General features: G+C 49.8%; 1 protein-coding gene across 1 annotated transcript in view; it reads right to left on the bottom strand.

The window, feature by feature from the left end:
• SORL1 (sortilin related receptor 1) overlaps positions 1-22,241 on the bottom strand; it is a 151,298-nt gene that overhangs the window by 9,304 nt on the left and 119,753 nt on the right. The window contains exons 32-45 of the mRNA XM_082683701.1: positions 20,880-21,029; positions 18,634-18,765; positions 17,582-17,708; positions 17,245-17,414; positions 16,797-16,909; positions 16,460-16,564; positions 15,232-15,304; positions 12,550-12,632; positions 11,231-11,327; positions 8,806-8,990; positions 5,341-5,460; positions 4,341-4,505; positions 2,859-3,033; positions 1,543-1,649 (exon numbers count right to left, since the gene is read on the bottom strand). Coding sequence (XP_082539827.1) covers positions 1,543-1,649; positions 2,859-3,033; positions 4,341-4,505; positions 5,341-5,460; positions 8,806-8,990; positions 11,231-11,327; positions 12,550-12,632; positions 15,232-15,304; positions 16,460-16,564; positions 16,797-16,909; positions 17,245-17,414; positions 17,582-17,708; positions 18,634-18,765; positions 20,880-21,029 — 1,802 coding nt within the window. The remainder of the gene's footprint in view (positions 1-1,542; positions 1,650-2,858; positions 3,034-4,340; positions 4,506-5,340; positions 5,461-8,805; positions 8,991-11,230; positions 11,328-12,549; positions 12,633-15,231; positions 15,305-16,459; positions 16,565-16,796; positions 16,910-17,244; positions 17,415-17,581; positions 17,709-18,633; positions 18,766-20,879; positions 21,030-22,241) is intronic.

Raw genomic sequence — 22,241 nt, 5'->3', positions numbered from 1 at the left:
TGCAGGGGGGTGGGGAGGGGAGGACATGCGACCTGCTTATGCACACTCCATGGGAAGTGAAGTACTGACCTGCCAGCTCAACCTGAAAGCCAGGCTTCCGCCACCTAGGAGGGACCCTGATGACAGCTGGCTGTCAAACTGGGCCTCCCAGCACCACCTGCCTGGCGTTCCATTCCTGCCTTCTCCAACCTACACTAGCATTCCTCCTTTTCTATCTAATATACACCTGCTGTAGAACATTTGCAAAATACATAAAGTTATAAAGTTATAAAGAAAAACATTTAAATGACACAAACATTAACCATTTATTTAACTAGTCGTCTTCTGTTGGGACATTAAAGTTGTCTCTTCTTTCTTGTTCCCAGAAATAGAACTGCCCTGGAGAGCCTTGTCCATAAATTCGTGGAGTATATCGTTTTCTCAGATTAAGATCCTAAAAGAACTGCTGGGTCAAAGGCTGTAAATGCTTTTTCTGTTTTGGATAGGTGTTACCCAAAGGCCTTACGGAAGCATTTCCAATTCATTATCTCCAGAGTGCTAATCTCCCCGACTACAACTCATTCTGGTAACTCTTCCCCACAAACTCAGCCTGTTTCACATGAAAGTGTCCTGTCTCTGTGGTTCAGATGATCAGGGAGGTAGATCCTTCTTTTCTTTTGCCTACGACTACTATAGTTTTTACTTTGTTACCTGTACCTCTTCCGAAATCAGAAACAACAGAAATCAATTTCTGTTTTGAACAGCTTTGAAAGCTTTCTTTGTATTCGAGTATATTAACCACTTACACGTCACGGTTGGAAGAGTTGTGAGAATTTTCAAGTTTTAATCTAGTTGTGCTTCTGGCCTGACACCGTGACTGTTCACAACCCCAGCGCTCTTTGCTGCCACCAAACCCTGAAACAGCCACAGCTGATTTACTGTGTCTCTGTTTAGCTCCTGCTTTGCCAACCATGGGGACAGGCTGGGTCCACTACAGAATCTGTCCACCTCTGGGTGGCCAATCTGTTCCCTGGTGACGCTCTCCTTCCCCTCCCACCGTCTGCTGTGAATACAGTCATCGGTCTGCCAATGACAGACAAAACAGTGTTTTCTATAAGGTCAACAGACTATGTTCGAGCACTTCCTGCTCTCTCACACACCACGGCAAAGAAACCGCGAGGCCAGTTTGAGGCTCAGCCCCTGGCATGGGAGCCACAGCCCCGCTCTCAGACTGGCTGCGGAGGATGGGGCCCTGGTTCCGATGCCCAGCCCCACCCAGCTTCAGAAGGCACAGCGCAGGTTCCAGCCCATTTCCCTGTCTTTAGGGAAAGACAAGTTCAGGAATGAAAAGTGCTTAGTGCAGAGATTCTCATCTTTAATGGGCAGTATAAACATTTCACTAATTAGCAAGCCCACAGAAAATGGTCCTTTAATTCTCAAGTTCACTCCCTTGCCCTATTCTGTTTTTTCCCCATCTATGCCAGCACGCCATTAACGAGCTCATCTCTAAAGCTGCGTTTCAATTAGATTCCCAAAGTCATTGAGGAGGAGGGAGGGACTCACCCTGCTTTCATTAAAATGCTTTTCCTTCAAAGCAAGACTTTTCCAAAACAGAAGAACGTGGTCGTTTTCTGTTATGATTTTTAAGGCATCAGGTGCAGATAATGAAACTGAAAATTAAAGATGAGACAGGATGCAGTCAGTGGCTATGGAATGGAATCACCATTTTCCTGTCTGATGAGATAGATTAGATAATGCTAACCTAAGGGGCACCTGAGGGGCTCAGTAGGTTGAACATCTGACTCTTGGTTTAGGCTCAGGTCATGATCTCAGGGTCATGAGACTGAGACCCAGGTCGGGCTCTGCACGGAGTGTGGCGCCTGCTTGGGAGTCTCTCTCCCCCTCCCCATCTCCCTCTGCCCCTCCCCCAATGCCTTTGTGCTGTCTCTAAAAATAAAATATTAAAAAAAAAAAGAAAAGATAAAAGAACGCTAACTCAAAAGGCTAGATTAAGGAACAAATAAAGTACATATGTTGTTTAGCATAGAGCATAGCCCATGGTAGACACTTTCTAACTGGCATCTCTTTAGTTGTTGTTATAATACCTTTAGCCAAGAAATGTGGACAGTACTGCATTCAGTGGCCCCGAGATCCACGGATGCCAAAACCAGATTGGGTGGGGGAGAAAGGGAAGCAATGAGATGGACACAGTTCCCTGGCTAGACTTCTGCTCTGGCTCCAGTCTGCCTCCTGCTCGCCCAGTCCTGCCCCAGGGCCTGAGGAGCCTCAGATCTCAGCAAGGGGCCAAGGCCTGTGCCCGAACATAGAGCCCTAGAATGACACCCTGAGTCCCGCCCAGACCCACTCCTCACATGGCCGGCCTGGTGAGACCGAGCCTCCGTCACAGACACCGTGACATCGTCTGCTGCTGCCCAAGTACCAGAGCTCATGACCTGCTTTCTCAGCCAGAGTCTGACTGCCGAGCCAATCCCAGGCTGGCAGCAAGGCCCCTTCAATCTACTTCATGGTTCCTGGTCTCCCTCCTTGGCTACACATCTCCCTGCCGCGAGGAACCACAGGATTTCAGCCCAGGTTCCCATCCTTGGCTTTCGTGACAAACTATTTCCTAACTCTTTTGGGCATTCCTGCTCTCCTGCACCCCAGTGTCAAAACCAACTGGGCAGAGGGAGAGTGAAAAGAGACACAGTCTACCCTCCAGCCCACCACGCTGCAGCCCAGGCACTGAAAGCCCATCCTGCTGGGCCTGCTGTGGATACTGAAGAGGGTGTTTGTCCTTCCCACTGTTACTGTCTAGGCGTCCGAGCAGCCCCATGGGCCCCTTCCTGTGTGAGAAGGACCCTGCTCTCCCTCCCATTTACCTGTGGTGATTTTTATACTGGACTCTTTGCTCATGTTCCCCAGCTGGACGATGATGTGGTATTTCCCTCCAGGCTCCAACTTGGTAAGGGTGTATTCCACAGTACTGTTATGGGACTTTATTTTGTAGCTTCTGTCACTCTTTCTTATTAGATCTTTGACAGCAACTGCATATAACTGGGACAAAAAAAAAAAAAAAGAGAGAGAAAGAGAGAGAGACCCTTGGTAATCAGAATCTTGGCGCTTTTTTACTCTTTGCAATTTAGCAGTGGGCAATGGAAAACCCAAGTGTATCTGGGGGCTGCAAGCCACAGCAACCTCCTTCTGAGCCCGCAGCGACTCCATTCTCTGGAAAGCCTTTAAGGTAGCCAGGCTCAGACTTGGAACAAGCACTCACTCCCAGAACTGCGCACAGAATTATCAATTCGACCCAAAAAAAATGACCCCAGGGAAAGTCCCATTCACTGTGGCATCCACACAGAGGTTGGAACAGGCAAGAGCAATTCAAGTTCAGTGCTCAGTGAATCTCCCCGGCTGTAATAGCTCTGGGTGGTGTCAGAGGCAACGAAAGGACAGCAAATTCTACTTATTATCTCCCAGGTTGCTTGTTACATATGTGGAGGCCAGGTCAAATACAGGGACATGGGGCAAGTACAGGGAACTCAGTCACCAGGAAGAACTGGAGAGTCAAGGAAAGCCAGAGCAACTGAGCACTGAAAACTACTCCGGGGATGAGGGAGAGGGCAGAGGGGAAGGAGGGAAAATTAGCCTGGGTCAAAGGAAAATGGGAGCCATTTTCCAGAATTACTGCCTCTTCTTTTACTCTTACTATTTTTCTTTTTAGAGGGGGGAGGAGGCGGCAGAGGGAGGATCTCAAGCAGGCTCCATGTCCAGCACAGAGCTCAATCTCGTGACCTTGAGATCACGGCCTGAACTGAAACCAAGAGGCAGACGCCTAACCGACGGGGCCCCCCAGGCGCCCCTCGCCTCTTCTCTTAGAGCAAGAGCCAGTAAACCTTTTTGTAAAGGTTCAGGTAGAAAATGCTAGGTTTAGAAGGCCGAATGGTCTCTCCCTCCGTGATTCAATTCTGCCCTGTGCAGTACGAAAGCTGTCACAGGCTAAGATTTAAATGAACGGTTAGAGCTTGGTTCTAATAAACTGTATTTACACAAACGGGCAACAAACTGCACTCGGCCGGCAGGCCTCTGTCTGACAACCCACTTTAGAGGCTCAGGGACGGGAAGAGGAGACGGCAGAGAAGAAGAGGGACAAACGACTAGGACAGCTGGATGTCACGGAGAAGGGACAACTCAGAAGAGGCACCTCAAAGAACCCCATCTTTGGGCACACAGATACTGCGATGAGACCTCCCGCTGAGCTCCCACGGCCAAGCCCAGCTTTCATGCCGGGTGACAGCACCCTCTGGCCCGTCCCCAACCATGCCAAGAAAAGAAATGGCTGGCTGGACACCCGCCCCTCTCACCAGGTCCTGGTCAGGAGAATCATATGGGGATTCCCACTTGATGACAGCCGAGGTCTTGCCGGTATGAACCACATGCAGGTGACGCGGTGGGAGCCTGCTGTCTGGGATCATCTTGACCACGACGTAGTCGGAGGATGGCCCTTGGTAGGGCACCACCACCCGCACCTGAAACCAATACCACGGGGGGCGCATGGAGTTGGCACCAAGCCATTCTTTTCAACAAAACAGTGACGGGTGTACACAAAATTCAATCAGCAGTAAAGATATAAAAGGTGAAATAATGCCTCACCTTCCCCAGATCTCTAATCCATTTTCCTAGAAACAGTAAGAGTTTTATGCGCTTCTTTCCAGAAATGTCTTATGCTTCTGTAAGCACAGACACACATATGTGCATACCAGATACATACCTGTATAGGCATGTGTACATGTAGCCTGTTTTTCTTAACTTTTTTACACAAATGAGAAAGTTTTAGGCTCGTATTTTTAGGCTCTTCACTTCTCTCACTTAATAAGATAGCACAAATATTTTCCACATCAGTACTATTTCTTTGGAAGATTTTTCTACCTCAGTTCTATTTCTTTTGAAGGGTTGCCCTGTGTTCTTAACCAGTGTTCTCCTGATAGCCACTGGTTTGAAATCTTCTGCTATCACAAGCAACAGTATACCCAACATCTTTTTCCATCTATCTTGGCACACGTGTAAGTGTATGTGGGCTAAGCTCCTAGTCCTGGAAATGGAATGTGAATTCCTGTGAATGCTTATGCATTTGCCAAGTTCCCAATCCCCCACGGAGATGCGTTTGGTTACTGGGTCATTCAGTCCTTTCTTGAAGTAGGAATCCAGTGCTTTCACAGAAGAGGAACCACCCTCTTGCACACACACAGATCCTGGAGTCATGCCTCCAGCTCCCCAGGCGCAGGGTCTGAGCTAGGAGCCCAGGATTTAAGCCATCCTTAAAACACAGAAACCCCTCTGGACTCCCCGCTTTGGGAAACTCACCAGAAACAAATACTGCTCGTCCCTACTGACAATGACTGTTTTGTTGTGCAGGGAAGTAGTCAGGCTCTGCGGACTGCGATACAGGTCAAGGAAGGACGTAGCATAGAAAATGCCGTAAACCTGGCAAACAGGATGGAAAAGGACATTAGCTCCATGGCCAGAGACGTGGTTCTCTTGAAATCCCTAATTAATGCCCTTGTCAAGAGCTTTAGGAGAGCTCAAGAGAGAAAAGTCTTCCTTCAGCATTTATTTTACAGAGAAGGTACACTGGGGCAGGCACTGAACCCACCACCACCAAGATAAACATGGTGGGCTCTCTGACTTCAAAGCACTCGTTTTTTTAAAAAAATATTTTATTTATTTCAGAAAGAGAGAGAGAGCCCACACGCCCATGCATGGAGGAGGGGAAGACGGAGAGAGAGAAGCAGGCTCCCCGCTTAGCAGAGAGCCCCATGGGGGGCTCGATCCCAGGACCCCGGGATCATGACCTGAGCTGAAGGCAGACGCTTAACCCACGGAGCCACCCAGGCGCCCCTCAAAGCACTCATTTTTGAGGAAGGAGGGGCAGAGAAGAAAAACAGGATTATGAATGACGAGTTGCAAGTACAGAAAGTGCGATACTGCAGAGAAAGATGGCACGAGGAGGCGGGGAGGGGGCAGAGTCCTCAGAGCGCAGACCACACGCTACCTGCAAAGCATGTAGAAGGACAGACGGGGAGGAAGTCAGCGCGTTTTTGGAGGGAGGCTGAGGAGGGACGGTAGCACGGCTGACACGGGGAGCTGCCCAGAAGACACCCACTCTTCCGCCCCTCCTCAGGAGAATCCTGGTTCCTCGTGAGAATTGCCGGCTGGAAGAAGATCTACATTTCCCACCTCCCACCTCCCACTTCCCTGGAAGCTAGGAGAAGCCACGTGACAATGTTCTGGCCAATGAGCTGCAAGCAGAGGCGTCACATGAGAGCTCAGCAAACACTCAAGAGAAATGGAGGGAGAAACCCTTCCTGTCCCCCTCCTGCTGCCTGGAACACTGATGACAGTGTGGCTTCAGACCTCCTGGACCATGAGGTGACCTTGAAGATGGAGGTCACAGGCAGCCTGGGTCCCCTCTCAGACCTGCTGCTGTAGAAACGGAGAGAGAGAAGCAGGCTCCCCGCTGAGCAGAGAGCCCCATGGGGGCCTGCTGAAGGACTCCACCTTCTTTTCACGAGGAGGGACATTAACTGTGAAAGCCATGGTCACTTTCGGCTCTGTTCTGTGCAGCCATTCTTATCGCCCACTGACACAGGTGGAAAACCAGGAGTTTAAAGCAGGGCCGGGGTTTTTGATGCACCAGGAGTGGGGGCCGGCCGCCGAGGGGTTTGTAATGGGGGCGGGGGGGGCGTAAGCACTAAGGAAGCTTTCTTTGTCTGGCAGCATGGAAGGGCCCACAGGCAGGTGAGCCGGGGGCTTGAAGGAAAGCTGTGAAGAAAGTCTGGAGAAGTCCTGGGAACCGACAGATCAGGGACGTGCACAGGGACTTCTGAGTCCCAGACAGCTGTGCATTTTCTCTGTGCTGCGGAGCAGCCAGGCCCAGAGAGGAGAAGCATACAGGGAAGGGGAATGAAAGCCCCAAGGGGGTGATAAGCCAGGAAGAAGTGTGGAAAGAAAGAATTAGGGGACTTGAGGGAGCCAGAAAGCAAAGCGAATGGAGCAGGACTAGGGGACGGAGGGCACTCAAAGCACAAGACGGGAGCAGAGGCTCTGGGCTCAGAAGCAGGCCTCGTTTCTGCAGGAGAGGCCTGTGGCCCCTGTGAACCCAACTGGGCAGCTCTGGCCAGGGGTCTAGAGAAAGCTCCGTGTGCTAGGGAGGGCGGGGTACAGACAGGTCCCTCAGAGATGCACAGTGGCTGTGGCCGTTCTCGTGGTGGAGAGGGACGACTGGGGTGGCAATCTGAGTCCTCAGTGGTCTGAAGCTGAGAGCTACCTACAGGTGATTTCACCAGCCCTGTCACCCTCTGAAAGCTGCGATGGGCATATCCAGGCTATCAGCAAGGATGAGGCAGAGCAAGGCTACCTCTCCAAGTTCACATGCAACGAGAGGCCCTGGAGTTAAGTGGTGTTCCAGAGTGCCACAACGAGGCCCTACTCTGTGAACGCACTTGGGTGTGACAAGGTGGTCATGCTCTCGGCTGGTGTACTAGCAAGAAAGCACCTCTTTGTGAATGGAGTCGAGCGACAGGCGAGTCCTGAGCACGGCTCTGGGCATCTTATCTCTGTGCCTGCCTCAGGACTGGGCTGCGGAGTAACAGAAGAGCAGAGGCTATCATGCTAGCCAGACCTGAGCTCATACCGCTTTACGGTTTCCTACAGCTTCCACTCGGGGTTTTAGCTTCCACACTGGTAAAGTGAGAATATTCACCCCACCGAGCTGATGACAGGATCAAGTGGGACAGGGACAAAGGGCTCTCCTGGTGCCTCACTTCCTCCTTCTTCAAGGCCGACCTTCCAACTGCACGCAAACAGTGGTCTGTCCCCTACTGCTCCGTCCTGCTCCAAAGGCACACTGGGGAAGCCCTCAGAAGACAAGACCAGGTCTCCTGCCACCAGCCACTGGGAGGACTCCCGAAATCTCACTCACAGTCTGAGTTCTAAAGGCTTTTCCATTCGGAAAACCCAGTTAACAACCCTTCCCTTTAAGGAACTTATAGACTAGTTAGGAGAATAAGTAACACACAGAAGTATCCAATAGGGTAAAGTAGATCTAATGAAACAGTATTCTGGATGGCAGCACCTATAAATGGGGGGCAGTTTGTAAGGCAAAGAGATCAAGTAGGAGACAGTGGGATTTGACTGCAGAGCAGAAGGACAGCAGGACTCCGGGAGGAGAAAGAACACAGGCCAGGCTGTGGAAATGTGCCAAGAACCCTGGGAGGACCCACCTGAGAGCAAAGGAAGGTGCACACTGGGGAGGTCTGGGAAATAAAAACCAGGTTTCAAAAAAGCACAAATCAGACCACAGTGCACCAAAATGCATACATAATGACAAAAAAATAAAAATAAAAAAGGATCTATATGGCGTGTAGCAGGGACACAGGGAGGAAGACGGGCACATCTGGGAGGAACAGCTCAAGAAGGCGACTTGTGGGTGGGGGATAATGCAGGTGGGGAGGGACGGGCGTGGCCTGTACTGCTGCTACCGCGTCACCATGCCTGTGAGACAAGGGGAGTCCCAAGCACAGGAACATACACCCCCCCACATACACACACACCTTATCACACTCACGGTCTATTCTACAGCTAAGGGCACAGGCATTTTCTCTTAGATGCCAGGCCAAGGTGTGGAAAGGGACAGTAGGTGCCTCTAGAAGATAATACAGAACTACCAAGAGGATGTTTGTGTTCGCAGTAACAGAGGAGAAAAGCCCACGGCCTGGCATCAGGGCAGAGTCCAGACTGTCTCTGCAATGGTCATCCTGGCTGACTTACCACATTCCTGGGGCCAGTCCAGGTGCATTCCACTGCAGTCTGATTGATGGCCTTGGCTTTGAGGCTAGGAGCGGGTGGGCGGACTCCTTTGGTCGTAACATGCTGGAATGCCAGAGGGCTATCCCCTAAATCAGTCTTGGCCCAGGCAGAAATCTCATAGGACGTATGAGCAGTCAGATTGGCAACTGTGAAAACAGGGACAAGAAGATGCCAGGAGGGAGCTGGAGGCGTCCGCCAAGAATTGGTGTCTTGACAAATCAAGAAACCGGTTCTTAACTCCGGAGAACAAACGGACGCTACCAGACGGGAGGCGGGCGTGGGGATGGGTGAAATGGACGAAGGGGGTTAAGAGACACACTGAGGAATGTATAGAACTGTTGAATCACCAGATGGTACATCTGAAACTAATATAACACTGCACGTTAACTAGACTGCAATTAAAAGTAAAAATTTAATTAAAAAAAGGATTATGTTTTGATATACAATGCCCTATTTTTTTCAGCCTTTAAAAAAAAAAAGTCATGACGCCCAATGTGGGGCTCGAACTCACGACCCGAGATCAAGAGCTACACACTCTTCCTACTGGGCCAGCCCGGTGCACTGACACCCTAGTTTTCAATATAATCTCTCAATTGAAGTGAGTCCCACATGTTGTAGGATTTTCACTATTTTACAAATCCATCCCAGCATTACTTAGTGGTGATGATTACAGATAACACACATGCCTGGGCGTTGGGTAGTTTCTTACAAAGCTGACCTTCTGGGCCTATACCTCAGGACAACCCTTTTAGAGAGCCATTTGGCCTTGGTAAACAGCTTGAAATTCTCCATGCCCTTCACCCCAGATGTCCCATGGAATCAGAGCACGCAAACATCTGTGGGGCATGACGTTATCCGATGCCCAGACACAGGGCAGTGCTTAAATAATGTGTGTCCCGTGAGCTACTCTCCAGCCACTAAGAGTTGTCTCCAAGCATATTTACTGAGACTGGAGAATTATTACAACTTTGTTAAGGGAAAAAGGCAGGATACAAAACTACAGTTGAGCCTTGAACAACACGGGTCTGAACCTATGCGGTCTACCTATAACACAAGTGTTTTTTATAGTCCAGGACTGTAAATGTATTTTTTCTTCCTTACGATTTTCTTAAGAATATTTTCTTTCCAGAGCATCTGGGTGGCACAGTTCGGCTCAGGTCATGATCTCAGGGTTGTGGGATCAAGCCCCACATCAGGCTCTGCACTCAGTGGAGTTTGCTTAAGAATCTCTCTCCCTCTCTCTCCGCCTCTCGGCCGCCTCTCCTCAAAAATAGATAGGTAGACGGAAAAACATTTTCTTTTCTCTAGCTGACTTCATTGTAAGAACACACTGTAAGAACACAGAATACAGACAGCATACAAAATATGTGTTAATTGACTGTTTATGCTATCATTAAGACTTCTGGCCAACAGTAGCCTTGAGTAGTTAAGTTTCTGGGGAGTCAAAAGTTATATGCAGATTTTCTACTGGGTCAGCGCCCTCTAACCCCAACTGTTCAGGGCCACCTGTATTCAAACTGAGGCCATTTCCTTGTTTTTAAGACTGAAAAAACCAACAGCACCTAGCTTAGCTGCTGCTGCAGGGATTAAAAAAGAAAAAGCTTGGAAAGTGTTTGGCATGAAGTAGGCATCAAGCTGGCCCGTCACACACTTCGGGCAACAGCGGAGAACACACCATCACTCCTGATTCGGCCGACTCCCCTCGGTGCCACACTGAGGCAATGAGATCACCAGTCCAAGGAGTCAGAGAGATGCGGGTTCCACTCCTGACGCTGTCACCTTCTGTGGGAATCACTTTCTCTCTCAACCTTGGGTTCTTATCCGTGAAATGAGCATATCCCAGAGAATGAGGATCGGGCTTCTCTAAGATGGTACCCCTAGAACACCTAGGTCAATGAGCTATGCACAGCAGGTGCACAGATATGAGAGGGACTGGGACATGACCTTCCCTCCTCCTTTAGCTCAGTCTGTCCATTCACTCAACAAATGTGCACTGAATACCAACTCTGCCGCATGCCCTGTGAACCTTGTATTAGCAAAGGGGGAGGGAACCAGGCCAGAAAGGAGGGGCAGGCAACTCACACCAGGAACTTTCTTTTGGAACTCAAAAATCATCTGTACAGGGTTCACCTGGCTTCTTTCCAGTATCTCCTCCTTTAAGCCCCCAACTTCCATTAAGAGCCAAGAAGCTAGGGAAGGGGGCTGGGGAGCCACCGAGTGGACCTGCCCCCGGCGGCAGGACTCACTGCTAGTCTCTTTACTCTGCTCACCCGAATGGCAGCCAGAGAAGAGCCCCCTCTTCCAGGCAGCCCCCAGACAAGCTCTGCTGCCAGGAGGTCTCACTCTCCCTACTCCTCCCAGCTCACACCCAGCTCCAAGGTGTTACCTTTGTGTGATAAGATGCTCCCCCGGAAGTTCAAAGTTTTCTTCTCTTGTTTGTGGGTGTCAAACGCCCAGAAAAGGTTCACCACATAGCCATTCACCTGTCGGGAACCAAGAAGTGGGTTAGGGGAACAGCACACAGCCAGGGAGCACAGCCAACACAAAAGACACCCCTTTGCTATTGTTCCTTAAGGCATCTCCTTTTTCACAATGGACGGGTTGTTTCTTTTGCTCTTCAGATGGGTTCCCCTTGTGCTGTCATTGAATAGTTAGTTATACTACACCTACTTCTAAAAACAAACGTGAGACTATATAACATACACCATAGATGTGAGGAGACAAAAAATACTGGTGCAGAATGAAAGGACAAGAGCAGATTCACAAAGGCGGAAAGAGGAACAACTTTAAAGAGAATTACGTTACAGGAATGAAGGCTACAGCTTAGCTCGGCGATCCCTGCAGTCAAGGCCAAGAGGTCAATACGAGAGGGGCTTACTCAGCTCTCACAGTCTAACAGGAGCAAATATACCCAGGCCTCAGGAAAGACGACCTTTCCTAAGTCCTGAGCTCATAAAAGGCTTTGATCTGAAGATCTTTCGATAGGAGGCAACAACTGGAAAAATTAAAATGCTTTCAAGAGCAAAGACTATACGGACAGGGTTTATGGGCAGGCCACCCCTTGCAGCCACAGTCTCTGAAGCCAAGGGCAGGCCACCAAATTGTGGTTCAGTAAGTGGCACCAGAGCACCGAAGGCTGTCTGTCCCATCACGGCTTCATGGACAGGGAGGGATGGGAGGAAAAACAGACAAGAAAGAACATCATGGAAGGTGCCTCTCAGCTTGGAAAACCACGGGCACACAGAGGCTCATGGTGGTGTGGCTCTGCACACGGGCTGCGCAGAGGGCAGGGTGGCACCGGAAAGTGAGGATGCAGCGTGGCTGGGAGTGGATACGTTTCTAAGTTATCCAACTCTCTCTCTCACTGTGGGAACCTCTGCATTAGTGCTTCGTACCAGGAAATCCAATAAAGCTGAAAATTACAGGGCATACATATTCTGTTAACACCAACTCTTTATTTGCACTGTAGCTGTGAACCATTTAATTATATGGTTTAAAAAAAAAAAAAGGCTCCAGGCTGAGGCAGAATAATTACACAAGAAGGACTCAAGTTGTTCTTCATGGGGGAAGCAACCAACCTAGTTGCAGTATTTTGGTTTTACTGAATCGGGGCAGTGGCTCCTCTTCCTAGTACTGTCCCCAGCTACACTGGTTCCATCGCAAGCAGAGCCCCACCGAACGGCCAGTCTGAAATCCCAAGGTTACCTTGATGTCACTCTCCATGGTCAGGGTGAAGCTCAGAAAATTCTCACCATAGCTGTCGATGTGGATATCTGGTGGTGGGATCACTGAAAACAATACGGAATTCAAAAAGAGAAACCACATGATGAAAAGTGAGGAAGGCAGGACCTCACAGTTTTCAACTGGACGGACAAAGCGATCTTTTAGTGGGAGAAGAAAGGGCTGGTGTTCCGCTGTTCTCACTCGTCTCTTTTACCGCTCTTGTCCCGAAGCCGAGGGTGGGCCCACAGTCGTCTGGTAAGCACACAACTATCTGGGCCCCGTCAGCGATCCTGGCAACTGGGTCGAGCTCTAGAAAAGTTCCATGATGTAAATGCCCCCAGACAGCCCCACGGCTGCTTCTGAAACGCACAGGCATCCCTGTGGGCACCACCTCTCCCGGCACTAACAGAGTCCCAGAGGCTCCAAGGTTGAGGGCACGATAAATCCGAGGGCACAAGTTGTAAATACACGCGTGGCAAAATGGAAAGACTGTGGCCTCTGGAATCTGACCAACTTGAGTCCAAATTCCCATTTGGACACTCAGAAAAGAGTGCAAGTGACTTATCTTCATACTAATGTGAACTCAACCAACGTTCTCGCTCTTTCCGTTTCCAGTGAAGTCTTACCTATGACAGACCGAGGAACTGGGAAGTCACTGGTAAAGGGGCAGAGAGGAAAGACCCCTCTCCATTCAAGGGATGAGAGCATGGTGCTTATCCTTTGGAAGGCCTACCCAAGATGGTGGACTGCGCCCTGTCAGCCATGATCCAAAGGGCTACACGGGATAACTGCTCGTAAGCCCCTTACACAGGCAAGGGAAGAGACACTCGAAGGAGAAGGTAAGACGTGGTGGCAAAAGACATGCACCCAAATCTAGAGGAGTCCCTCCAGACGATCCCCCATGCAACAGGAGTGGATGAGGAAGAAAACAAGGATGTTAGGGCAAGAAAAAAGGGCATTAGAGGAGTTTCAGGCCACCAACTCTGAGCAAAATGGTGACCATGTTGCCATCAAGCCAACTTGAATTACAACCGTGGTGACTAGGGATGGGTCACAACCCTTCCCAAAGCCCAGTTTCCTCAGCTACACAATGAGCGTAAGAATACCTATAGGACGCATAAGGACTCGAGATCGAATCACCTAAAACAGGAAGCACGGTGCTTAGCACAGACATGCTCGGTCCACGGCTGCTTCTCTCGTTGCTGCTAGGAACCCCCACCTCCACTAATGCACGGGGTGCTTCTGGCGGATGTCACTGCTGCGTGTGTCCTCTGTGTGCCGTCGTGGCGACACAGGCCCCAGAAAGAACACAGCGCGCACTTTCTGACTCCACACACTGACTGAGGCCTGGACGGGCCCTCACCAACAGCCATCCAAAAGAGCAGGGGCTCTCCAGCAAAATCCGACAAAAAAAGTCTAAGAGACTTTTCACGGCAGGTGTGACCTGTGTCCAAGGAATTCAAGGTATGTGTCTTATTGCTGACCTTCTAGTGTCCCTTTTTTTCAGTGTGTATGTTTTGATGGATTTTGTAGAGGGAAATGACAACACAATCAAAACGCAAGGGGAGTGCGCACGCAGTATGCCTTTTCTAATGACTCCCAAGCGCCCTGTTACAAACACTGGGTGGCTTCACCAAGTTTGGCTGCCTCCTGCCTGATCTCAAAAAGCCCAAATGTTATAGTGACTCTCCATAACCCACAGCCGATCTCTCATAGGCTCAGGCTAAGGTAAAGCAAACCCACTGCACCGGATACCTCACTCCAGGATCAGAAGCTAAGTTCAAGAAGCACTTGAGAAAAAGAGCTACAGTCCGTCTCCCCGAGTGTGCTGGAAGCCTTCCTTTTAATTGCTTTAATTCACTCCTTTGTCAGCGATCTCACTGGCTCCTCCCTGACACCCATGGGAGAGTGAAGGAAAGCACAGCAGACCCCTGCCCTCTCAAGGCACAGACACAAGCTGGACCCGAGCAGTGGAAGCAGGCGTCTCAGCCCAGGGGAAGCCGGGCGGCCTGGTGGTTAAAGGCACAGGCTTCGGACTCGGGAGGATCGGGCTCCGATCCCCACTCTCTGATGTTTACCGACTGTGTGGGAAGTGCCTTAACTTCCTTCTAGCTCCTTATCTGTCCTTATAGCTGTCTGGAGGCTGCTAAGGGTTCAGTGAGATGGGCCGACGTATGCAGTGAACACAAGCATGGCCCTCGGCGAGCAGTTGGCTATCACTGATGTCACCTCTAGTGCTAGAAACTTCCATCTATGCATCGTGTGTCGGTGCCACAGGGGAAGTTACATGTGTCAGCAGAGTGCTCTTAGAAATGCCATCAAAAGACACATACACAACCATGTCTGTCTGTCGTGAGAAGGAAGGAGTCCTTTATTCCGCAGTGCTGCACGCGAGCCCGGGAGCAGGGCACGGCAGCCTCTGGAAATCTCCTTGTCTGTGCACACCACGAGAAAGGCTCGGCTCTAGAAAAAGTACCTTCGACAGGCCCCGGAGAAACTCTGTATCTGAAGCTCTATGGAAACCCCTGGAAATGTGTGCGTGTTGGAGGGGGAGGAGGTTGCCTGAAATTTTCTCATCTACGCCTCTCCGCTTCCCAGTCGCACTGCAAGTCGCTTCCAAAGGGTTTCTATCTTCTCTCAACCTGCAACGCTGGAATCATTTACCTTTGCCTTTGACGGTGGTGATGGATTTAGAACCGCTCCAGTGTCCTACTCCACGGCTCGTCACCGCAGCCACCTTTCCAAATCAGAGCGGAAGTTAGTATAAAATGAGGGCACTACAGCATACAGCGAGGGTTCGGAAGGAGCTGCGGGGCTGAGACTCGGGCATGAGGGTGGCAAACGGTCTATGCAGACAGATCCCGGACACTCCGAGGCCCCAGCAACTGTGAAACTGGGGGGTTGGAGACAACGGGGTGGGCGGGAGAGGAGAGGGCGTGGAATCTGGGCAGAGGGAGCCGTGACGGTGTGGACACGATGGATTTCTGCTGATTGACAGGGCTCAGGGTCTTCTATAGCGTGGGCGGGGGGATGGGAGCCTGTGGGTCCCTGCAGCCCCACATAAACGTACATGTATGTGAGAAAGAGGACTGAGAAAATCATCAGTGTCATGGAGTCTGTGTACACAGTTAATGGTCCCAACAAACACACTCAGCACGAAAGCTCTTTTCTGCTAATGGTACTGATACCATATTGCATAAGATCCCCATGACAGCAGCTTCTATTTTTTTTTTAAAGTAATTGACTTCTTTTTTTTTTTTTTTAATTATTTATTTGACAGAGAGAGATCACAAGTAGGAAGAGAGGCAGAGAGAGAGAGGAGGAAACAGGCTCCCTGCTGAGTAGAGAGCCCGATGCGGGACTCGATCCCAGGACCCTGCTCATCCTGCAGCTAAAGACAAGCAGAAAAGTGGTAGGTGCAAGAGTACAGAGGAGGAAGGGCGCCTGGGTGGCTCAGTGGGTTAAAGCCTCTGCCTTCAGCTCAGGTCATGATCCCAGGGTCCTGGGATTGAGCCCCGCATCAGTCTCTCTGCTCAGTAGGGAGCCTGCTTCCCTTCCTCTCTCTCTGCCTGCCTCTCTGCCTACTTGTGATCTCTCTCTGTAATAAATAAATAAAATCTTAAAAAAAAAAAAGAGTACAGAGCTGGAACGCTAGCAGAAAATCTGCATGAAAAGCAGGTAAATCTGCATTACCATCCATTTTCGGTTATCTGAGGGAGATGTGATTTCAAGTTCTCTGGGGGCACTTGTTTAAGAGACTGAAACGATGATAAGCCCCCAGGGCAAGGGGGTAGGTGTTCAGCGGACTACCAGCACCTATCTCGTAAAGGTCAGCCCGGCGCTCTCCTGTGTGGAGACCGCCAAGCTGGCTGAGACGGGGGCTGACACTCACTCTGACGGTGTATGGAGCGTTGACCTGTAAATTCTTTATTTCCGTAAAGTTACTAGCAGCCCTCTGGGAGGCCCACATCTTGGAACCACTCCTGCTGTATTCCACCTAAAGTGAAAAGAAAAAATTATTAGTAAGGTAACCGATCGTCTGGGACATCCTGATACCTTACAAGGAGGCAGGAGGAGAGAGGGAAAGATGCAAAATGTTCCGATGGGTGGACCATTTACCCGGCAATACCAAATCAAGTCCTAGCCATTCAGAACGCGGCCCTGCCCTGGCAGACCCAGAGAGCCGCTCACCCGGATACACATGGCGCGCCGCTCCTAAAGTTACTTACAATGTACTCTCGAATGAGGCCATGGGAGTGGGTGGGAGGAATCCAGTTGGCCACAATCACGCCTTCCTCTTCCCTGTGGAGTGACAGCTGGAGATTTTGCGGGGCGTCTGGCACTAGGAAAGAGTCAACTCAGGGTTAAAACCCATCTGCATACTGGTAAATGGGAGGAACATCCCTGAGATTGAAACAAAGACTAGAAAGAATCCAGAGCCAGCACTGGGACCAGTCCCCCAGTAAAGGCTGTAAGCTTAGTCTTCACCTCCATAAACCTTTCCTCTCTTCCAGAATGCGAGGCAGGCTGGGCACACGTCAGACCGTGGCTTAGTTCTTCTGTATATATGCAGCCCATGTCATTAGGCTCCCACACTCCTGAGTGTCCTTGGGAAACTCTCTGCAAATCCCACAGAAAGTCCTGCATGCGCCATCAACAGAAACTAAGAACACTTACGTCCTTCTGGCGTCCGCAGAGTCACAAAGTCGTTGGTGTTATGCACTTTGCTGAGGCACTGGACCTGCACTTTGACCTGATACGTGGTGTCTGGTTTCAAGACTTTTAATATGGTGTTGGTTTTATTGCTGTGCGTCTCCACGGTCTTCCAGATGCCCTCTCCAACCATCCTGGCCGAGAGAAGAAGGACACCGTCACATCAGAGCAGCGTGGGCTCGCAGGGGATGCCCAGGCTCAGTTAAGGAAGAGCCGCTCTGTGCGCACCACGAGAGTTTGCAAAATGTCCGAGACTGGTAAGAACACTGTATTCTTCTCTCGTGGCCAAGATGGGACCCACCTGTAGTAGACGTTATATACACAAGCAGCAGAAGGCATTTTCTTGGGCCGCGTCCAGGTCAATGTGACATCCCCAGAGAAGTCAGCCGTCCACTGAAGATTCTGTACTTTGTATACAGTTAGTTCGTCTAGAAACATGAAGGGGGAAAGAGAAAGTGGGACCTCAGAAATCCTTAGAGGTCCCGTGATGTTTAGGCAGACCTACCATGATCTAGGTTATTAGGCCATGGTCAGAATCTTAAGACATTCCAGAAAAAAAAAAAAAAAAAGAGTTCAAACCTTCCTATATGACATTGCCCAGGGTCTCCTAAATTTCCAGTCCCAGCATTTCCCTTGCATTTCTCTTCCTTGTCTACACAGAGATAAGCCTGCTTCCTCAAGAGGGAATTCTACAGGTCCAGGGAAGACGTCCTAGCAGGCTCCATTACTGCAACAGACTGAATGTGGGTGTCCCCAAAATTCAAATGCTGAAACCCAATCCCCAGCATGATGGGGTTAGGAAGCGGGGCCTTTGGGCGGTGATCAGGTCATAAGGATGGAGTCTCATGAATGAGATCAGTGTCCTCATAAAAGCGACCCTAGAGAGCTCCCCCACCCCTTCCGCTGCGGGAGGACACAGGGAAGCCGGCTGTCTATGAACGAGGAAGCAGGCCCTCACCAGACGTGGAATCTGCTGGTGCTCTGGTCTCGGGCTTCCAGCCTCTAGAACTGAGAGAAGTTTCTGTTGCTCATAAGCCCTTCAGTCTGTGGGGTTCTGTTAACAGCATTTCCAGAAGACTAGGACAATTACTAAAGGCCCTCCAGACAGAGGACTGCCTTGACCCCGCCACAAAGCCTGAGGCTCTGGGATTGGGGATGCACCCGCACGAGGTGGGCCGTCACAGAAAACAAATCCAAGACCAGCGCTTCCCTCACAGAGATGAGGCCCAGCTACCTCAGAGGCAAGACGAGCCTCCCTTCACCGGGCGCTGCAAAACTAGGCAAGAAGTGGCTTCCCCTGAAGACTGAGGAAAGGCTCACAAGGTTCACAAAGGCCCCAGGGGTGGCACTCACCGCTGCAGGCCTGCTCGTCGCTCTCGTCCGAGCAGTCCAGGAAGCCATCACAGCGCTCGGAGAGCACGATGCACGCCTCGCCGTCCTCACACTTGAACTCCCTGCTCGTACAGGTCAGGGTGCTGTGTGTGGCTGCAACAGAGGGGACGGCGCGTTGTGGTAACGGCCGAGCGTGTTCAGGGGAAGTGGTCTGTGCTCATCAGCTTCTCATTCAAAATACGCCTCTGGGAATGAGGACCCGTAACCCCTTGGTGGCGCTGGGACGCCTCCTTATCTGACAGGAGCACGGGAATCTGCCTCCAGGGAAGGGAAGAGCTTTGGGGTCAGTCAAATGATGGAAAGAGGACAGAGTAATTTACAGGCTCCACGGCGATGCGCTGGCATCGGTCACTGGGACGCAGGCCAAGAAACCGTGCCGTGTTTTCGTGAGAGAACCAGCACGGCCAACAGGAAGGGATAATGGATCCAGAGATGCGATCCCAGAAATGAAAAGATACAGGGGGTCCGGGTGGGGTGCAATGTTTTAACAACTGTTCTCAAGCAGCGAGGGCTCACGTGAAGGAAGAATTAAGACTTTGCACGTCATTAGAGTGAAGGCACAGACTTCAATTAAATACACTTTTGAAAGAGCTCTCTAGTATAGCGATTGTCAATGAAAGAAAGGAAATGGGAAGCTTTTCACAAACTACAATCCCTCATCTCCTGGAAAATCATTGTATTAGAGAGCTCGGTGACATGCTGAGCTGAAATTGGTTTGCCTTGGGGAGGTGGGGGGGGGCGGCTTGGTTACAAATAAATAAATAAGATTGCACTAGAGCATTGAGAAAACGTTGGAGACTCACTAGTATAAGAAAACCAAGATGGAATTCATCCTTCTGTCTATCCACAAATCTACCCACCCATTCACCCACTTAACCCATCCATTCAACCAGCCACCCATTATCACCCCCCCCCATCGAAACACCCATCCATCCATCTCCCCCTTCATTATTCATCGACCCACCCATTCACCCACTCGCCCACCCAGCCATCCATCTATCCAACCACCCATCTTCTCAACCATCTGCCCATCCAGGGAATGGACACGGAGGGCCTACCACGAATCAGGTACTGTTGACGATGCTAAGAATATGGTGATGTGGACAAGAAAGGGCCTACCCTCAAAGAGCTTACTTGCTATTGAGAGAAACAGCAAACAATTAAATAAATCTGTGGTTTTAGATAGTGATTAAAAATGACAAAGAAACATGAAGAGAGGAATAGTAACAGAATGCTGGGCAGGGGTCATTTCATACAGAAGGCTCAGGGAGAAACTCTGTGCAAGGCATTGTTTCAGAAAATACCAAGATCTCCCTCCAAGAATTATTCCACACAGTAAAACAGATCTAAACAACAGGTGAGTAGTAAAGTTGGTGGGTGTTTGAGGTTTCTTTATGAAACATGCCTCGATGTTTTCTGAAGTGGGAAAACACAGGTTTTAGAAATGGAGAATATGGTTGTTATTAATCTCTGAAAATCCTTAAGCTGATAATTAAACAGGTGATTAATAGGCACTTGGAAGAGAACGTGGCGGCCCTCAGCGGCCAGCTTCTCCAAGAAGAATTGCCGCCATGTTAATCTCGTTTCCTTTTCTGATACGGCTCCCTGATTAATGGATGGAGGAACACTGGAGATAGAGCACATCTTGATTTTAAGACCTTAACCAGGCAATGTCGTCATAAATAAGGCTGATTTGGAAGAGGTTAAAGAAACTTATTTAAAGAATGCCAATTAATCTCACCCAGGAGGAGGATCCTATTTCATTTCCTCTGTTAATTATGTTCAGTGTTCATCTTACTGTGCAGTTACTTATCTGGCTGAAATGTTCCTACTATGAGTTTGGGAAATGTGGGATCGATCTGTCCTGTTATTTTGAGGTCCCAAAGGTCCATCTGAATTTTACCCTACTCTCTCATTTCCCTCTGTTATTTCAGAGTATTCCAGGATAAGAACTTTGAATGTGGCATGATGAAAAGATCACAACCTTGTGCAAAAACAAAACAAAAACAAGGAAAAACAAAAAACAACTACTAAATAAATATCCTGGGCTGACACTGAAAAGGTGATCTCTGAAGGTGATTTTTCTGTCTCTAAAATGGAGATAATCCCCAAGTCCCAAGATTATTATGAGAAACAAGCAGGAGTAATGGGGTCTTCTGTTCTCCAGAAATCCTCCCTGAGCAGTGAACTCCTCGGAAATTACTCACGACAGTTGGCCTCGTCCTGGCCATCTTGGCAATCTTGGTGGCCGTCACAGCGTTTCCAGTTTGGGATACACTTCTTTGGTTGGCGACACTCGAATTCAAATCGGTCACAGTGCCCATGGTGAGTGGGAACAGAGGCAGCCGTGACATTTGCTGGAAGAAAAGGTTTTGAAAGTTCACTTTTGAGTAGTGAGGGGACTGGTCATCAGGAGCAACCAACTCAATGCAGCAGGGAGATCTGGGAAATCACAGTGCTGTTGGAATGGTGATGGGGCCGTGGCACTCTTGGAACCGCGAAAGGGCCTGGAGGCCACTGTGAGCTCTGGGTAGGAAAGGTGGATCAACCAGACACAGCCGTCTGATTCTGGAAGCTGGGACATAGATGGGGTAAGTAGGGACCAGAAGAGGCTGGACCCCATCCTGTCACGTCAAAAAGCAAAGAACCTATAAAATCAGAGAATCTTCAAAAAACTGGAAAATGGTATCTGTGAACTGGCAGAAAGGAGGGAGAAAGGCAGGAAGGGAACAGACTGAAGAGTGTTTGAGCAGCAGAAGATTCCCTACGTGCTTCGCCCCTACCCGCCACCCCCCCACGCGACGGTCGCCCCAAATGTCACCCCTACAGAGGCCTGGAGGCCTGTCACATGGAGGATAAAAAGGGCTGGTTAGACGGGCCCAGTGACCAGCAAGAATGCCATACTGAAGAGAAGGGGTTAAACCCACAGATCGCTGAATGGGAGGACCCTGATCCCCGTCCTCATAAGCTCTGGCAAGGACACCTTTATTCCCTAGGCAGGGGATTGTAAAAATCTTCTCTAGGGAAACTGACCAGCCTCGGGAACAAATCCTCAAGCAAACCAGATCAAGTTCCCCAGCAACCAACCTGACCATGAAACTCAAAGCTGACACACCTACCCGTGGGCACAATCTCTTGTGTTTTTGTCCCCACCCTTCAACACAAGCAAGCAACCCAGGATTATCTGGGGAAAACCTTTGACATGAAAGACAGCAATGAGCACAGACCCTTTCCCTGCAAAAAAGAACATCTGGAGGCAACAGAGACTCTGTAAGAAGAAAACCTCAAACATGAATATCCTTGATATGCTCAGAGGAATATTATTTCTGCATGAAAAAAGGACAGGAAGCCATGAAAAAAGAAGAGTACTGGGAAGTCAAAGCTCCTAAGATTAAAACCATGGTAACTGTAATGGAAAACCAGGGAGCAGAGCTGGAAGATAGAGCTGAATCTTCCAGGACATAGAAGGGGGGAAAAAAAGAGATCAATTAAAAAATAAAAAGGTGACAGGACCGCAGCAGTAGATCTAATGTAGGAATGATGAGAGTTGCAGGAAGAAAGAGAAGCTG

The sequence above is a fragment of the Mustela nivalis genome (assembly GCF_964662115.1).
Source record: "Mustela nivalis genome assembly, chromosome: 9".
Taxonomy (NCBI): Eukaryota; Metazoa; Chordata; class Mammalia; order Carnivora; family Mustelidae; genus Mustela; species Mustela nivalis.
The sequence above is the reverse complement of the archived record's forward strand: the minus strand, read 5'-3'. Positions and strand labels throughout refer to the sequence as shown.